Source organism: Mus pahari, chromosome 10 (assembly GCF_900095145.1).
Source record: "Mus pahari chromosome 10, PAHARI_EIJ_v1.1, whole genome shotgun sequence".
Taxonomy (NCBI): Eukaryota; Metazoa; Chordata; class Mammalia; order Rodentia; family Muridae; genus Mus; species Mus pahari.
In genome coordinates, this window is record NC_034599.1 from 60,830,816 (window position 1) to 60,849,730 (window position 18,915).

An 18,915-nucleotide genomic window follows, 5' to 3' on the forward strand; every position below is an offset into this window, starting at 1 on the left:
AAAAAAAAAAAAAAAAAACAGCCAGGATGTCTTAATTCTAGAATAGTAATTTTGTTTCCAGCAACACAGAATCAAATTAAGGAAAACTCTTAGTTTTGCTTTCTTTCTAATCAAGTATCTTTTTGTAACCTTCTCCTCCCCCCTGAAAAGTCTGAGCGGAGCTTCTGCCTATCCTTCAGCTCTCAGGTCAAAGTATTTTTTCCAGTACATTTGAAGAGTTTCAAAACATAATGCATATTCATTATTGAATAGTTTATTGGATACTGAAAAGTGTATTATATGCTCCCAGAAGACCTTCGGCTTCCTCCAACTGCAGAACTCGTCAACATTAGGTCATCTTGACTGCCCAGAGACTGGTATACAGTAATAGTGCAACAAATTGTTAGTCATTTCAAAAAATATTAAGTAATCGCCATCTATTTTGCAAGACTTTTAAAACACTGTAGGCAAGCTCTAGCAATTATTAATTTTCTAAATATAGGAGAGAGTACAAAGGGGGAAATTAATTTGCCAAAGGTTCCAAAACTGGCTAGTAGCAACAGAAAACTGAAGGTAGGACTCGAATTAGGAACTATCGGTACTGGACCATGTCGCCCCTCGACTAAATTCTGGGTCCTGCTTGATACAAACTACAACGTTCAAAGTAAGGAATTTCTAGGAAGCCAATCTGACTTGTTCATTCTCTCCACAATCTGTAAGCAAACCGATTCCCGAGACAGTCTTACAGGTCTAAATACTACTTTGCCACTTTCCTAGGAGAGTGGGTGGTCTCTGGCATACTTATCTAGAGGCTAAACTGAGTAAGTGGAAGCCAAAATTCAAACTCTAAAGACCGCAGTCCCTTTAATCATACTTTTCTTCTCAACATTTTAGTCCTCCCGGCTTTCCCGTTCGTCCTCCCAAGGAGCTGCTTTCCGCCTCAGTCCCGGTACCCATCTTACTGTATGATCTCCTCGCTGACATCCAGGGCGAAAGTTTTTCGCAACTGCTGTGTGCACCAGTGTACTAGCGGCTCCCGGTACGCCGCCCCAGCCACCGCCATCTTCCCCAACCGGAACCAGCTGGGCTGCAAAAGTCTCTCGTCCTGCGCTGGACTCGTTCCCTTCACAGCGCCGACCTCGTTGACGAGGGTTCCGCAGGCTTGCACCGCCCCGCTTGGTCGCGCCAGCTTCTCTCAGCTTCCGGATCTACTTACACGAGTCAGAAACCTGCTCGGATGATTCTTTGGCACTGAGGGGCAACTCCAGGACGACCAGTGGCAATTGTGCTAAGAAGACAATACACGCACCTATAAAAGAGCTGTAGACGGAATAAAAGAAAGCAGGACCACAAAAGATGGGTACAGCCTTCAAATCTAGTCTGATTCTGATTATAGAACGTTTAAAACAGCAGTTGTCAGGAGTATATCAAATCCAAAGCCTGCTTGTGGTACTAAGTGAACTCAAAGCCAGTCTTTTTTAGCGAGGCCCTGTCTCAAAATAAAAAGGAGGTGGAGTAGAGGAAGACTAGGCAAAAAGTTGAGTGGTACCCTGCCTCCTGAGTATGCAAGAATCTCAGTTCAATCCCCAGTTGAACAATCAAAGGAAAGCAAAACCCCCAGCACTTGGCAAGCTATTTGGAAGCACGGTACTAGTTTTTGATCTGAGAATGGTGGTTCTTATTTTTAGTTCTGTCTGTAATTGGGACTAGAATCTCACTGCTATACCACATAAAGACTTACAAACATCTGGAGCTCCAGTTCCAAAGACTCTGGTCTCTTCCAGCCTCCACAGACACCAAACATGCATGTAACACACACGCATACATACATACATACATACATACATACATACATACATACATACTTACATACATGCAGGCACTTACACATAAAAAAATTTTTAAAAGTTTTTAAATTAAAAATCTTAGAAAAATAAATTACATTAGCCAAGTGTGCTAGCACATGCTTTTAACCCCAGTATTCTAGCAGGCAAAAGTTAGATAGACTTTTGTTCAAGGCCAGCCTAGTTACTAGTAAGACCCTGTCTTTAAAATATTATTATGTGCCAGGCAGTGGTGGTGCATGCCTTTAATCCCAGCACTTGGGAGGCAGAGGCAGGCAATTTCTGAGTTTGAGGCCAGCCTGGTCTACAGAGTGAGTTTCAGGACAGCCAGGGCTACACAGAGAAACCCTGTCTTGAAAAACTCAAAAAAAAAAAAAATTACCTATGTCTGTGGGCTACCACAAATCCCAGTGCACATGTGGCGTCAGAGCACAGCTTGTGGAGAGTACGCTTGCCTTCTACCATAGGGTGCCGGGAATCAAACACGGGCGGTCAGGCTTGACAGCAAGAGTCTTTACCTTCCCAGCCATTTCACTGACCCAACAATTTTTTTTTAAAAAAGCAAAATACAGTAATGTTAATTAATTATGAGAATAAATTTTCTTTTCATAATAATCTGATTATTAGTCTAGTGATTCAAACAATGCAACCTTTTCTCTATTTATTCATTTCCATAGTTTAGCAGCTCAGTGGTAGAGACTGAACTTGATATTTAAGGCCTTGAGTCACATCCCCAGTAGGAAGATATAAATTTAATCAGAAATTCCATTAATTCATGCACTTTTTTTGTTTGCTTGTTTTGGTTTTTCAAGACAGGGTTTCTCTGTGTAGCCCTGGCTGTCCTGGAACTCACTTCTGAGGACCAGGCTGGCCTCGAACTCAGAAATCCGCCTGCCTCTGCCTCCTGAGTGCTGGAATTAAAGGTATGCGCCACCACTGCCCAGCTGTTTTTTTTCTTTCTTTCTTTTGTTCAAGTGTTTACATTTGTTCTTTAAGATATTTGTTCTGTGGGCTGGTGAGATGGCTCAGTGGGTAAGAGCACCCAACTGCTCTTCCGAAGGTCTGGAGTTCAAATCCCAGCAACCACATGGTGGCTCATAACCATCCGTAACAAGATCTGATGCCCTTTTCTGGAGTGTCTGAAGACAGCTACAGTGTACTTACATATAATATATAAATAAATCTTTAAAAAAAAGATATTTGTTTTCTAATGGGTGGGTATGTTTCATGTAGAGATTGGAGAAGGGACTCCTTGCAGGAGACAGTTCTGTTCTTTTAGCATGTGAGTCCTGAGAATGGATTTGGTAGCAAGTGTGCTTATGTGCTGAGTCATTTTGCTACCCCTACTACAACTCTTCTTAATGCATTAGGCCTCAACTCTCTGAGATCTTCATGTTTAAATCACATAACTCTGTTTTACTTAACACAGAGAGTTTATTTAATTTTATTTAGAGAAGGGCTTCTCTAAAGCAATCTTTTTCATTTTGATTTGGTCTTTTGAGACAGGGTCTTTTGTAGTATGGGCTGTCCTGGAACTCCGGGCTGGCCTCAATTTTGAGAGACCTTCCTGTCGCTGCCTGGAGCCCAATCCCCATCCTGCTTCTCTCCTCTTTCTTCTCCTCCCCTCCTAGATGGGGTTTACATATCCCAGGCTTGGCATGAGCTCACCAGGATAGCAATGAACTGAGGATAGCACTCAACTTTTGATCATCTTGCCTCTCCTTCCCAAGGGCTGAGACTGAATTCATGTGCCATCATGGCAGTTTTATGTGGTGTTGGGAAGCAAACTGAGAGTTTTATGCCTATTAGGCAAGAATTATACTAATTGTGTCACATGCCCAGCTTCCAAAGTAGCCATTTTAATAAAACCCATTTGCTATGTCTCATGCTTTTTTGTGTGTTCCTTCTCTAACTTGCATTCCTCATAAACATCATTGGTATTAAAAGACAAACAAAAGCAAGACAATGGTAGAGCCTCCCTTTAACCCAAGCACTCAGGAGGCAGAGGCAGGCAGATATCTTTCAGTTTGGGCCCAGCCTGGTCTACAGAGTTAGTTCTAGGATGGCCAGGACTGCACAAAGAAACACTGTTTCAAAAACAAACACAACTACAATGATATGTATATTGTCCCTGAGTGAAAAGGCATATTTGAAACTCTCTAGTCATTTGCTTGAAATGTAAGAGGAAAAAAATTCTCTGAGTCCTTTCTTAGCAGGACTCTAGAATGTTGAGTTCAACCAGGCAATTCAGTCTGGAGTAGAAGGCCTTTAAGTGAAAGGAAACAATGCCTTTTAAGAACCACTGTGCAGTCTGGCATGGGGAATACAACTTTGAGCCCAGCACCTGGGAGGCAGAGATAGGTAGATCTCTAAATTGGAGGCCAGCCTAGTCTACAGTGAGTTCCAAGACAGCAGAGCTACACAGAGAAACCCAGTCTAGAAAAATAAAACAAGGGCTCAAGGGCTGGAGAGATGGCTCAGTGATTAAGATTGCTGACTGTTCTTCTGAAGGTCCCAGTAACCATATGGTGGTCCACAACCATCCATAATGAGATCTGATACCCTCTTCTGGTGTGCCTGAGACAGCTACAGTGTACTTAGATATAATAAGTCTTTTGGGCTGGAGAGAGCAGGGGCAAATAGGAGTGGGGTCGTTTGACCAGGGTGAGCAGAGGCCCTGAATTCAATCCCAGCAACCACATGATGGCTATCAACCATCTGTACAGGTATAGTGTACTCACATACATAAAATAAATAAATCTTATTTTATTTTTTTAAAGATTTATTTATTTATTATATGTAAGTACACTCTAGCTGACTTCAGACACTCCAGAAGAGGGAGTCAGATCTCGTTATGGATGGTTGTGAGCCACCATGTGGTTGCTGGGATTTGAACTCAAGACCTTCGGAAGAGCAGTCAGGTGCTCTTTCCCACTGAGCCATCTCACCAGCCCAAATAAATCTTTAAAAAAGAAAAACAAAACAAACTAAAAAAGAAACACTGTGCATTTTCATGAGGGTGAATGACAAGAGTGGAATGTCTGTTGATTGACTTGTTGATTTTATGTAAGAATTTGGCAATAATCTAACACTCCAGGGTTAAAATAAACTACAGGCAATTGCTAAGATTATAATGTTAATTTAATGACTGCCTAAACCTTTTCATTATTTTCACTTGAGTTGTTTGTTTAGTTGTTTGGTTGTTTGGGTTTTCTTTTCTCTGTGCGGCCTTTGCCTTCCTGGACCTGATTCTGTAGAGTTCCTGGACGGCTTTGATTCACCTGCCTTTGCCTCCTGAGTGTTGGGATTGAAGGCCTGCACCACAGCCTGGCTTTTTTCCTTGATGATTTATTTTATGTGCAATGATTCCCATTTGCCTGAGTGTGTCTTTGGCAATGTGTCAGATCCCCTGGAGCTGGAGTTACAAACAGTTGTGAGCTTTTATGGAGGTGCTAGGGATTGAACCTGTGTATTCCAGGGTCCCTGGAAGAGCAGCCAGTTCTCTTAACTGCTGAGTTACCTCTCCAGTTCCTGTTTTTCGGTCTAGCTTTTTCCTTTCTTTCATTCCTTTCTTTTTTAAAATAAATGATTTATTTTTATTTTATGTGTATTGGCATTTTGCCTGCCTGCATGTCTGTGTGAGGGTGCCAAATCACTTGGAGCTTGATTACAGACAGGTATGAGCTGCCATGCGAGTGCTAGGAATTGAACTGGGTTCCTCTGAAAAAGCAGCCAATACTCTTAACTAACTACTGAGCCCCTTCTTTTCTTTTCTTCCTTTCTATATTTTTTTCTTTTTTCTAAAATATTGTGATCTAGCCCAGACTGGCAAGGAACTCACAATTTACCAGTCTCTCTGCCTCCTCAGGGCTGAGATTACAAGGTGCAGTAGGCCTGGCTTTAAAATCTTTAAATTGAATATACTATGAATTGTTGATTTGGTTAAGGCCCTGAGTAGATTTCATTACTGTTTAAGCATAATTCACTGCAGAGAAGTAGTTCTGTAACGCTCTGAAGGGTTGTCTTTCAAACACGCATTAACAGAAAGCATTCTGCAGTAAGCACATACAGTTTTGTTTCATGCATGGCATTCAGAACAAACACAAATTCTTAGGAATATTGTAATACAAAACATGGGTCAGACAATATTTATGATCTCTTTTTGCAGGGTTATCCTCATATGGGCTGGTGCTGTGACCCTTTTACCTTTGGCATTTAAAAAAAATTCTTTGGCCATGTTTTTAAAAATTTATTTATTTACTTATTTTTATATGTGTATGGACAATTTGTCCAATTTTTTTTGTCTCATGTGATCTGAAAACGGTTTTTAAAACACTGTAAACTAAATAAACTAAATTGAGTTTTCCTTTCTCCCGCCTCAGAAAGTTGTTTTAGAACACAGTAGAGTTCATCCTTAGGATACTAAACTTTAGTTATGATTTATATTGAAAAAGCCACTTAATTTTCACTTTCAGTGTTTAATTATCATGGATTTAACTCTGATAACTTTTGAAGAAATTTTATAATCCCTATCTCTACTTGGTTTTATTTTGTAAGTGGACCACTTGGCTAGTTCACAACCTATCTCAGCTCCCACACTTGGCGCCCCCACATTCCCCGGAAAGTCTTAGCACCGCCTACCAGAAGGAGGTACAAATCACTGGGGCTGATGGACTGGCCAGCAAAACCTGAAGTCTCGAGGTTGTCACTGCTGGACGCTGTCAATTGGTCCAGAGTGAAGGCGCGGAACCAATAAGAGCCGCGATTCTCAAGAGCTTGGAGCGCGCGGGAAAGAGATCCATTTAAACGGTGGCGGGAACATCATTTTCGGGTTCTTTTCTAATTGAGACATCTGCAGTTGGGGTGTCGGTGAAGTTGTCTCTCCCTGTGTGAACATGGTGCGGACCAAAGCAAACTACGTCCCAGGAGCCTACAGAAAGGGTAAAGGATGCAGCGAGATGGCAGGGGGTTCCCCAGGCAGCTTGTCCAGGGGTAGAGACGCCCACGGCTGCCTCCCATTGAACAGCTAGGCGGCAGGCTCCCGGCCCTCACCTCTAATAAGCTGCAGAGACCAGGCAAGGTCGTTTGCTGCTGTTCATCTCCCTCCTCTTCACTAGCCTGGAACTGTAGTAGAACAAAGCTCGGGGATCCGAACTCTCCTGCCTTTTCTGAATGCCCCTCTTTATCTCTCTTTGCAGCGGTGGCTTCTCAAGCCCCTAGGAAGGTGCTTGGCTCCTCCACCTTTGTCACCAATTCTTCAAGTTCGTCGAGAAAAGGTAGGAAGGATCCTAGAAGCTTCTGAAGTAACACCCCGAGAGCATCAGGCCGGGCACGGCAGTACTAACCTGTGTGGCCCTGACTCGCGGTGGATTTATCTTTACTTCGTTTCCTTCCTGTTATTTGTTTCCCTTGACATTCTCACACCTAAATTTCTTTCTCGCCCTCTAAGGGATCCTTAGTCTTTCAGCAGGCTTGGATGGGAATGAGGGTCCAATGGAAAATTCATGTCTTGGTAGTGAGGGGCAATTTATTTTTAAACTTTTTTTTTCTTTTCTGAATGGTGTTTTAAAAATTGTTCTTAACAGTTACTATTTTCTAGGAGGCTACTTAAGTGCCTCCTCATTAGATTTACGGTGATGGTTGACAGTACTACCACGTTTCCGGTTGGGGGATGTATGCGAGTGTGTGTTTGACCATGCATGCAATCTTTGGGAACTAAACCGTGGGCCTTTCTTGCCCACGTTGAACAAGTACCCTACCGCTGAGCTAACCACACTGCCCCAATATGGCTAGTTTTTGTCTCTGCTTTTCCCTCCTCTACTCTCCAGTTCTTCCCCTACCTGACCCTCCCTTTTAACTCTCTCCCCGCTTTTGTTCTCTTTCCTGCCTTCCCTTTTCCTTCTTCCAAGGTCTCATGTAGCCCAGGCTGGCCTCAAAATTTCTATGTACAAAGAACTCCAGATCCTTCTGCCCTCCATCTTCCCACTGCTGGAATAATCCACATGCCATGGATGCAAGGTCTAGTCTGTGCTGGGAATCTATCCTAGGGCTTTCTGAATGCTAGGCAACTGAGTCACATCTAAAACCCGCCTCTGCCCCCCCCCCCTCTGGCCCAAAAGCCTCATTTTAAAAATTATATAATTTGGTAAGGCCATATAACTAAATCAGCAGAACTGGGTTTAAATCATGCAGCTAGGCTAGGCATAATGGGAAAGACTTGTAGTCCCAGCTACTTGGTAGTCAGAGGCAAGAGGATGCCTGAGCCCTGATGTCTGGGTAACAGAGGGACATCCTGTCTTAACCAATCAAGAGCTAGGAATGATGCTCAGAGGTAGCCAGTGTGTCTAGCATGTACAAAATCCTAGTTTTAATCCCTAGCACTACCAAAAACCAAATTCACAATTACTGCTGCATGATTCTAGGACTAAACATGTCTCTATTAACGTAAGGCAGGGAGTATGGGTCAGCATTAGAACATTGGCTTAGCAAGTTTTCTTTGGAATTATGAAGAACAACTCCAGTTTTTCTTTTGACTTTAGGTTCATTTATTTTATATGCATGAGTGTATTGTTTGGACAAATGTATGTGTACCAGTGCTTACATATAGCTGTGAGCTATCATGTAGGTGCTAGGAACTGAGCCAAAGCAGCATGTGCTCCTAACAATGGAGCATCTCTCCAGACCCACTTTTTTTGTTTGTTTGTTTGTTTGTTTGTTTTTAAAGCTATATTTTGTGAGAAAGGTTCTCATGTAATCCAGGCTAACCCCAAACTTGTTACATAGCTAAAGCTGGCCTTCAACTTCTGATCTCCCTGTCTCTAAGATCTTCAATTTAGGGGATTAGCAGGTCAAGCTTGGGTTTCTAGGATTGTAGGTGAGAGTCACCATTCTCCTGTAACTATTTTTTAAAGGGGTAACTTTCTCTGAATTTTGATTTTACATTCCTATATTAAAATATAACCAGGAATGGGATTTTTCTTATGCAAAGGAGCCAGTTGCTTTGAAAAGTAGGATTTACTCTTACAGAAAACTTCACGTTTGCCCTTCCCCAGGTATTGGGGCTTGAACGTATGGCCTTGGACATTTCAGGCCAAGTCCATTGCTGAACTATATTCTTAGCTTTATCTGTGATGGGGAAGGGCTTGGGATTGGAGTTTCAGTAATCTGCCTGTGTTGGCTTTGTGCTCACTTGGTAATACATGCAAGTTTTGAACTTTGGATCCTTCTGCTTTGTCCTCCCAAGGAGCTGAGATTATAGGCCTGGCTCACATTATATATATTCTTTAAGTAAATAACCTAATCGTTCTAAGAAATGTACCTGAGTAGTAGGGCACTTGCCTAGCACATGACTCTGGGTTCAATCTTTGAACCAAATTTACAATCATAAACCCTCATAAATTAATAAATAAACAAACAAACAAATAAACAAATGAATCTGCTAAATTAAATTTGGACAGTTTATCCTATATGGCACAAACGTGTATTATGGAAAAATACAGTTTATAAAATGTATTACTGTTGCTACGGGGGGGGGGGATATATGTGCTGTGGCACAAATAAGGTCTGAAGAAAACTTCTGGAAGTTGGTTTTCTACTTCCACCTTTATGTGGTACCCTGATATTGGATTCAGGACATCAGGCATCTGCATCATGTGATTAATATATAAATGTGTGTGTGTGCATGTGTATGTGTGAGAGAGAGACAGAGACAGAAAGAGACAGAGAGAGACAGATAGACACCTGTGTATGGGTACCTGACATTGGATTCTATGGAGCTGGAATAATGAGCAGTTGTGAAATACCTGATAAGGGTGTTAAGAATCAAACTCTAGTCTTCATTATTTAAGATTTATTTTATGAGTATTTTGCTCACTGTATCTGTGTACTGCATGTGTGCCCATATAGGCCAGAAGAAGGCATCAGATTTTCAGGATTGGAATTATGAAGGTTTCAAGACACTATGTGGGAATGGAACCTGGGTAATCTGCAAGAAAAACAAGTATGCTTAGCTGCAGAGCCCTTTCTCCAGCTCAACTCTAGTAATCTGAAAAGCAGCAAGTGTTCTTTACCACTGAGTATCTCTCCAGCCTTCATTTTCTTTTTTCTTTTTTTTTTTAAAGATTTATTTATTTATTATCTGTAAGTACATGGTAGTTGTCTTCAGACACCCCAGAAGGGGACATCGGATCTCATTATGGATGGTTGTGAGCCACCATGTGGTTGCTGGGATTTGAACTCAGGACCTTTGGAAGAGCAGTCGGTGCTCTTCTTAACCGCTGAGCCATCTCTTCAGCCCCAGCCTTCATTTTCTAATTTACGATAGAACACTTTAATACCTGGAGTATGATGCTAAAGAATGGCAATGCCAGGACTGGAGAGATGGCTCAGAGGTTAAGAGCACCGGCTGCTCTTCCAGAGGTCCTGAGTTCAATTCCCAGCACCCACAGGGTGGCCCACAACCATCTGTAATGGGATTTGATGCCCTCTTCTGGTATGTCTGAAGAAAGTAATGGTGTACTCATTACACATAAAAATAAATAAATAAACCTTAAATTTAAAAAAAAAAAAAAAAGAATGGCAATGCCAGGTGGTGGCGCATGCCTATAATCCCAGCAATCAGGGGGGTAGAGGCAGGTGGATCTTTGTGAGTTTGAGGCCAGCCTGGTCTACAGAGCAAGTTTCAGGACAGCCAAGGCTACACAGAGAAGCCCTGTCTGGGGGTAGGGTGGAGAATGGCAAGGATATTGGTTTTTATTTAGTTCTGTTTCTATTTTACAGCTGAAAACAAGTATGCAGGAGGGAACCCAGTCTGTGTGCGCCCAACTCCTAAGTGGCAAAAAGGCATTGGGGAATTCTTCAGGCTGTCCCCTAAAGATTCTAAAAAGGAGAACCAGATTCCTGAAGAAGCAGGAAGCAGTGGCTTAGGAAAAGCAAAGAGAAAGTAAGTGTTTATGTTTTGGAAAACAAGAAAATATCCTCCTAAAAATAAAAGACAAACAGGATAGTAATTTTAAATTTTCTTTCAGAACTAGTGAGAAAATGAAAACTGTGCTTTAATTTCTAATCATTTATGTCACTTTAAAATTTCAAATATTTTTCAAAAACTATTTACTTTTACTTAACTCTAAAGAGACTTGATTCCTCTTCATTTATTATTCCTCTAATTTTCATAGCTTTTTGTTTTGTTTTGTTTTTTGATCTGTTTTTTGAGACAGTCTCTGTATTTAACCCAGGATTAACTTGAACTTCTTGTAATCCTCTGCCTTGGCTTGCTAAAGCGAGCACTATGTTGAGAGGTATGAGCTACCACACTTCCGTGTGTCTACCTTCCTCTTTCCCTCTCTTCCCTCCTTTTGTCTCTTTTTCTGCCTTTTTTTCCCAAAAAGAAATTTCTATGTCAGTTCATCTAGTTTGAATTCTATTAAGCTCCTTATACTGTACATAATTACTAGTTAGGAACTGAGGGTGCACCTCTGAGGAAGTCTGCTACTCAGCATGCCTGCAATGCTAGGGTTAGTGTCCAGTTCCAAAATAAGTAATAATACTATAGGTTGAACTTTCATAAGAAATAAACAAATAAAATAGAGAAATTAAACAGAAATTCCTCTCTACAGAACTATCCATAGTAATTCCATATTTTTTCTTGTTTTTTTGTTTGTTTTCAATCTTCTGTAAATCCTTAAGAATTCTTCAAAATCTGGGGCTGGAGTTTTGTTTTGTTTTTCCCCTGAGACAGAGTTCCTCAGCGTACCTCTGGTTATGATGGAACTCAACTCATTCTGTAGACCAGGTTGACCTTGAACTCAGAGATCTGGAGGCTGGCATTTTTAAAATGATTTTTTTGTTTTTGTTTTTTTGAGACAGGGCCTTTATCATGTAGCTCTGGCCATCCTAAAATTCACTATGTAAATTAAGCTAGCCTCACACTCAGAAATTTATCTGCCTTTCCAATGCTGGAATTAAAGCTTGTTTTTAAGTTTTTAATGAAATGAGAATGCTAGTGATAAATACTGAGCTAAAATTCTAAGTACGAAAATATAATACTTGGGGCTAGAGAGATGGCTTGCTGCTTGCAGAGAATTGTGGTTGTTCCCAGCACCTACATGGCAGCTCACAACTGTCGGTAATTTCAATTCCAGGGTATCTGATACTTCTCCTGACCCCTTGGGTTCCTACAGGATATGATGTACATAAGTACAGTTGGGCACAAACACGCATGTACCCATAAAAGTAAATATACATAAAATGAAAATCTTTTTTAAAAAGGAAAAAGTTCTGCTTTGCAAAACATATACACACACTATATGAAAACAAAACAAGTACCAATAATTATTTATCTGGGTACAAACTTTGTTTCATGCCACATACTATCAACTTCTAACAATCAATGTCTATCTTGAAGTTGAAGTCTACTCAACTTCAGTAAGAATCACAAAAAAAGCTGGGCATGGTGTGACATGCCTTCCTTTATCCCACCACATAGGAGGCAGAGGCAGGGGATCTCTGTGAGTTTGTGAGTCCAGCCTCGTCTACAGAGTGAGTTCCAAGACCGCCAGGGCTATGCAGAAAAACCCTGCCTTAAGAATAAAACCCAAGGGGCTGGAGAGATGGCTCAGTGGATAAGAGCACTGATTCCTTTTCCCGAGGTTCTGAGTTCAATTCCCAGCAACAACATGGTGGCTCACAACCATCTGTAATGGGATATGATGCCATTCTTCTGGTCTCTCTGAAGAGAGTGACAGTGTACTTACATATATTAAATAAATAAATCTTTAAAAGGGAGTGGGGCTGGGGATATAGCTCAGTAGAGGAACACTTAGCATGTTTGAGGCATTAGCTTCATTACTATGCTCCTAAAAGAAAAAATTAGGAAAAAATATTTGAATTCTTTCTTTTAGATTTCTAAGTATCAAAACCAAAACACATGCTATAAAGTGTGTGTGGAGCTCAGAGGACAACTTTCAGGAGTCAATTCTCTTTCCACCTCACATGGGTCTCAGGAACTGAACCCTAGGTGTCAGAGTGAAATGACAGGCAAGCACACTACCAGAGGAGCCATTCACTGCTCTCACACTTAAGTTTTCTTCTTTCTTTTCTTTCTTTCTTTCTTTCTTTCTTTCTTTCTTTCTTTCTTTCTTTCTTTCTTTCTTTCTTTCTTTCTTTCTTTCTTTCTTTCTTTCTACATTTATTTTATGTATATGAGTATGCTGTTGCTGTCTTCAGACACACAAGAGGACATCAGATTCCATTACAGATGGTTGTGAGCCACCATGTGGTTGCTGGAAATTGAACTCAGGAACTCTGGAAGAGCAGTGTTCTTTTTTTTTTTTTTTTTTTTTTTTTTTGGTTTTTCGAGACAGGGTTTCTCTGGGTAGTCCTGGCTGTCCTGGAACTCTGTAGACCAAGCTGGCCTCGAACTCAGAAATCCACCTGCCTCTGCCTCCCAAGTGCTGGGATTAAAGGCATGCGCCACGTTCTTAACTCCTGAGCCATCTCTCCAGACGACCCCCCCTCCTTTTTTTAAAGACAGGATCTCACTATGTATAGTCTTGGCTGGTCTGGAGCTCACTCTACAGACCAGGATGCCTCAGCGCTCAGAGAGATCCGCCTGCCTCAGCCTCCTGAATGCCGGGGTTAAAGCTGAATACCACCACTTCTTGCCTTTTTTTTTTTTTTTTAAGTTTTAATTCTAAAAGAAAATATTTGTGATATTGAGGCCAGTCTGAACTACCTGAAATCCTGCTTCAAAAACCAAAACAAAAAAAGTCCTTGGGTGTAGAAAGAGAGGGTGTGGTACCATAGCACTGTCATTGTGATGTCTTCATGAAAGTAAGACCTGGTTTGTAATCGCCACACCAGGTAGAACTTAAGGGAACTTCCAGCTCAACAAGCAGCAAGCTGGCTTCGGAACCCCGACCACCAGGGGCAGAGGATGGCGGTCAGACTTTGTTTGGGACTGTTGCTGCTCCTTGTTCTGGTCCTCCCCATGCAGGTCGAGTCATTTGTCCCTCTAACCAGCACATCGGGTCCTACCTATTATGAAACAGATGCCCCCTCATCTTCCAGCAAGTCCCTAAAAGCTATGGCCAACCTCCTTGGGGTCTCGCTTACCTTTCTGTGCCTTATTCATTAGAGACTCAGGCCAGACCACACTCTAATATTGGACCAAGTGGCACCTGCCCATCCAGTGTTGCAAGGCAAACAAAACCGGGTCTTCGAATCTACTCAGCAAACTGGTTTTAGTAATTCAGAAAGCCTTGAGAAGCTCAAACTGGACGACTGCCTTGAAGATTATCTCAAGAGTTAATTAGACGGTGAATACTAATCTTAAGCCTCCTGGGGTTTCACTACAACAACAAGGACAACACTGAACATTGGTTAATGATTTCATTAAATGTGGCCTATGAAATAATGGATTATAAAAGTTCATCTTGAAAATAGTTTCACTTTGGTCTAGAGAAAGAGTGTGCAGTGTGGGATGGAGATTCAGTGTTCTTTATGGCTCACTAAACCAAAAGGCCTGTAAAGTAATTAGGAAATATGAAGACTTCAGGTTTTACATGTACTTTGGAAGAAATACAAGGTACTACTGTAAACCTCCTATCTCTTTGAAATTCTCTCTGTGCTAGGGATTGAACTCTGGAGCTTGTAAGCATTAGGCAATCTCTACCTGTGTGCTATGTATAGTCATTCAACTTTTTTCCTTTCTTTGTTTCTTTTCTCTTCTTTCTGTCCTTTGTTTTTGAGATAGGGTTTCTCTGCATATCCCTGGCTGTCCTGGAACTTGGTCTACAAACCAGGCTGAACTAGAACTCATACTTTCCTGCCTCTGCCTACTGAGTCCTGGGATCAAAGGCCTGTATCACCCACCATTACACAGCTTCCTTGTCCCTCCCCACCCCCACCCCCACCCCGCCCCATGCTCTCCCACTGTAGCCCATGTTGGCCCTCTTAACCTCTGTCTCCCTGGTTTGGGGATTAGGACTATAAACTACCATAGTTGGCTACATTTAGCTTTCTGTATAGTTAGTAACTGACACTAGGGCAAGGATGGGTTTGAATCATGAGTAATCACCCTCCACCTGGTAAGCCAGGCTGGCTTCAAACTCACTATGTAGCTAGGGGTCTTATATCTTCCTGTCTTATGTACTGGGCCTGGAGATGTATCGGTGACAGAAGGCTTGTCAGTACAAGGTTCTGGATTCAACTTCTTATTTTTATTTTTTGGTTTTTATTTTTTATTTTTATTTTTATTTTTTTTTTTTGTTTTTTTCGAGACAGGGTTTCTCTGTGTAGTCCTCGCTGTCCTGGAACTCACTTTGTAGACCAGGCTGGCCTCGAACTCAGAAATCCGCCTGCCTCTGCCTCCTGAGTGCTGGGATTAAAGGCAAATTATATAGTTTTATAAACAAGTTTAATCCATAGTATAATAATTCAGTAATAGATAGACATGGTGATACATGCCTTTAATTACAAAGATTGAGACAGGGAGATCCATGAGTTTAAAGCCAGCCTGGAGTGCATGGTGAGATAGTCTCAAAAAAAAAAAAAGTAGCTCCTTGGTGGAGTACCTGTCTAGCATATGTCCCTGGGTTCAGTATCCTGGGAAGAAAATAAAACAAAACACAAAAAAACTCAGAGCAACCAAACAAGAAAACTCAAAACATCAAAAGCTAGATTACAGAGGTTTATGCTATATATAGGCCACTTCTTTTTTTTTTTTTTTTTAAATATTTATTTATTATATGTAAGTACACTGTTGCTGTCTTCAGACACTCCAGAAGAGGGCGGCAGATTTCATTACAGATGGTTGTGAGCCACCATGTGGTTGCTAGGATTTGAACTCAGGACCTTTGGAAGAGCAGTCAGTGCTCTGTGCTCTTAACCACTGAGCCATCTCTCCAGCCCCTTTTTTTTTTTTTTTTTTNNNTTTTAATTTTTATTTTTTTAGGTTTTTTTCAAGACAGGGTTTCTCTGTATAGCCTTGGCTGTTCTGGAACTCACTCTGTAGTCCAGGCTGGCCTCGAACTCAGAAATCTGACTGCTTCTGCCTCCCAAGTGCTGGGATTAAAGGCATGTGCCACCACCGCCTGGCTTAGGCCACTTCTTTGATTTGCCATTGTCTATAAAAATTATATTATCCCTTTATTGAAATAATAAATGAATCTATGAGAAGGAATATGAACTTCTCAATTCATACTCTGCTATGGTTACTCCTTAGAGTCTTGTTTTGGCCCCAAGCAGGGCAAGCAAGCTCCTTTTGCATGGAGAACCTTTTAGATAAATGTTTTCCCCTTTTTAGTCAAATTTCTAAAAGTTACATTTTTGTGTGTGAGCTTGTGTGTTTGTGCCACAGTGCATCTGTGGGGGACAAAAAAAAAAAGAAAGAAAAAAAACAATTTCCAGGACTTAGTTTTTTTTCTTCCACCATTGGATTCAGAAATAAAACTTGGGCTGTCAGCCAGGTGCCACGAGCCCTTACCCAGCAAGCCCTCCCAGGAGCCTGCCTTTCATGTGCACACATCTATTGTGTATCCATGCTCTGACTGCCCTTTGCATATCCTTCCTCTTCCTTACTTCTGAATCTCATCACACAGACTTATGAACTTCTCAATCCTTCCTCCACTCTTACCTTGCTCTCATACCTCGCAGTCCCTTTTCTATTTGATTTTATTTCTACACATACATCTGCATGGACAAGTATATATACATTTAAATCTAAATTCTGTGTACGAAAGAAAACATCCAATATTTGTCTTTCAGAGTCTTTCTCTTAGAAATGTCCATTTCGGGGGCTGGTGAGATGGCTCAGTGGTTAAGAGCACCGACTGCTCTTTCAAAGGTCCTGAGTTCAAATCCCAGCAACCATATGGTGGCTCACAACCATCCATAAGGAAATCTGATGCCCTCTTCTGGAGTGTCTGAAGACAGCTACAGTGTACTTACATGTAATAAATAAATAAATATTAAAAAAAAAATGAAGTAAATCTTTAAAAAAAAAAAGAAATGTCAATTTCTTTTTTAACAGGATTTGCCTAAAAATATAATTCTAAATATTAAAAATTTAAATTTTTATTTATAAGTGTATATGTGGATGCCCATGGAGACCAGAAAAGGGCATTGGGGATACTTGGGCGCTGATACAGGTGGTTGAACTGCTCTGTGTGGGTGCTGGGATATGAACTCCTATCCTGAAAGAGTAAGCTTTCTTAACCACAGAGCCATATCTCTGACCTCAAATTTGTCATTTCATTCTTTATGGCTAAATAAAATTCCTTTGTGTATCTGTGTCAAATTTTCTTTATTCATTCATGTATAGATGTGCATATATGTTTGTACACGTGCAGGCCAGAGGTTGTCATCAAGTGTCTTTTCTTTCTTTCTCTCTTTTGTTGTTTGTTTCTCTCTTTTTTTCTTTTTTTGAGTTTATGATTCAGGTTGTTCTGTATTCCTGGCTGTTCTGTAGCTTACTCTGTAGGTCAGAGTAGCCTTAAACTCAGAGATTGACCTGCCTCTGCCTCTTTAATCCCACACACTGGGATTAGAGGTATGTTCTACCAGGCTTCGAATGTCTTTCTCAATCACTCTGTGCTTTGTTTTTTTGAGATAGGTCTCTCACTGTACCTGTAACATGCTGATTAGACTAGACTGGCTGGTCAGTGAGCCTTACATTCCACTGTCTCAGCCTCCCAAACACGGAGATTACAGGCATCTAGAATTATACCCAGCTTTTAATGTACATTCTAAGGGGATGGGACTCAGATCTTCATGCTTACTTACATTGCAAGCGTTTTGCCTATCAGGAAATCTCTTTATTCCCATTTATAAAAATCTTAAACATCACTATTAAGCCTAAGGAAAGTCAGTCCTTTGTAAAAGGGGAATTTGGACCATATTTAATAACTTCTCTTAATTTCCTGGAAAATACAATGGAGACCTTTCCGTAACAGATTAGCACATGAAGCAATGGTAATGGTCTTATAGCTTCTTTTACTCTCCAGCCTATGCCCGGTCCAGTGCACTGGACCGCATTTGGAAATTAAGGGTTTTAGAGTAGATACCGCTAGGTTTTGTCAGCTCTAAAATAAAGTGTGATTTATGATAGTTTTTAATAGCCTTACTATAAAAAAGGTGGTAAATAAAGAATGGCTTTGGATTAATATAAATTTTTTATTCAAATAATATAAAATATAATTCATTCAAATACTGTAGTTATCATAGTCTACCAAATGATTTTAGATTTTTAAAAAGATTTATTCATGTACTTTATGTATATGGGTGTCTTTTCTGCATGTATATTTGTACACTAGAAGAGGGTATTGGATTATGAAACAACACTTACATATGGCTGGAAGCCACCATGTGCGTGCTGGGAACTGAACTCTGGACCTCTGGCACAGCAGCAATGCTCTTAACCGCTGAGCCATCCCTCTTGCCCTGATTTTGTGGTTTTTTTGTTTGTTTGTTTGTTTGTTTGTTTTTTTAATAGAATTTATCCATGTAGGCAAAGGATATGGCAATTTGCATGCTATATTGCTTTCTCTACTCAAATGGATTTTTTTTTACTTTATATATTATGAAATTTTATTTAACAGGTTATATTCTATTTATCAATCAACTTAACATTCAAACCAATGGTGTAAGAATGAGATTTTAAATAAAATTTGAGTTTCATACATGTTTATATTTGACATATTTCTACTTTAAAGATTTCTAATTATATTTATGGGTATGTGCATAGTGAGGAGAGGTCCCTGGGAGGACAGAAGAGATCACTGGATACCTTGGAAGTGAAGTTACAGGACATTGTGACATGTCCAACACGGAGGCATCTAGACTTGGAAAATCTCCAAGAACAGCCAGCGCTTTTAACCACTGAGCCATCTCTCTCATGTATTTATTTATTTGTAGGATCTTTCTATGTAGCCCAAGCTGTCCCAGAACTCACTATGCAATTCAAGTGAAACTTGGGATTTGCAACCATCTTTGTGCCTCAGCCTTCCAGTGCTGGAATTACAGGCTGACATATAGTTTTATTTTTTATTTTTATTTAGTTTTTTAAGATTTATTTATTAGTGCTCGCTTCGGCAGC

General features: G+C 40.7%; 2 protein-coding genes across 3 annotated transcripts in view; one reads left to right on the forward strand and one right to left on the reverse strand.

Moving 5' to 3' along the window:
- The window catches only part of Trip4 (thyroid hormone receptor interactor 4), an 82,862-nt gene that overhangs the window by 53,759 nt on the left and 10,188 nt on the right, over positions 1-18,915 (reverse strand). Inside the window, exon 2 of one of the 2 annotated variants that reach the window (XM_029543714.1) lies at positions 942-1,299. In XM_029543714.1, coding sequence (XP_029399574.1) covers positions 942-1,042 — 101 coding nt within the window. In that variant the 5' untranslated portion in view covers positions 1,043-1,299. Of the gene's footprint in view, positions 1-941; positions 1,300-18,915 lie in introns of those variants that run through there. The other variant, XM_029543715.1, reaches the window with a different exon arrangement.
- Pclaf (PCNA clamp associated factor) lies at positions 6,719-10,768 on the forward strand. The gene is made up of 3 exons (XM_021206444.2): positions 6,719-6,764; positions 7,022-7,099; positions 10,602-10,768. Exons 1-3 carry the CDS (start codon positions 6,719-6,721, stop codon positions 10,766-10,768), a joined length of 291 nt encoding a protein of 96 aa, XP_021062103.1.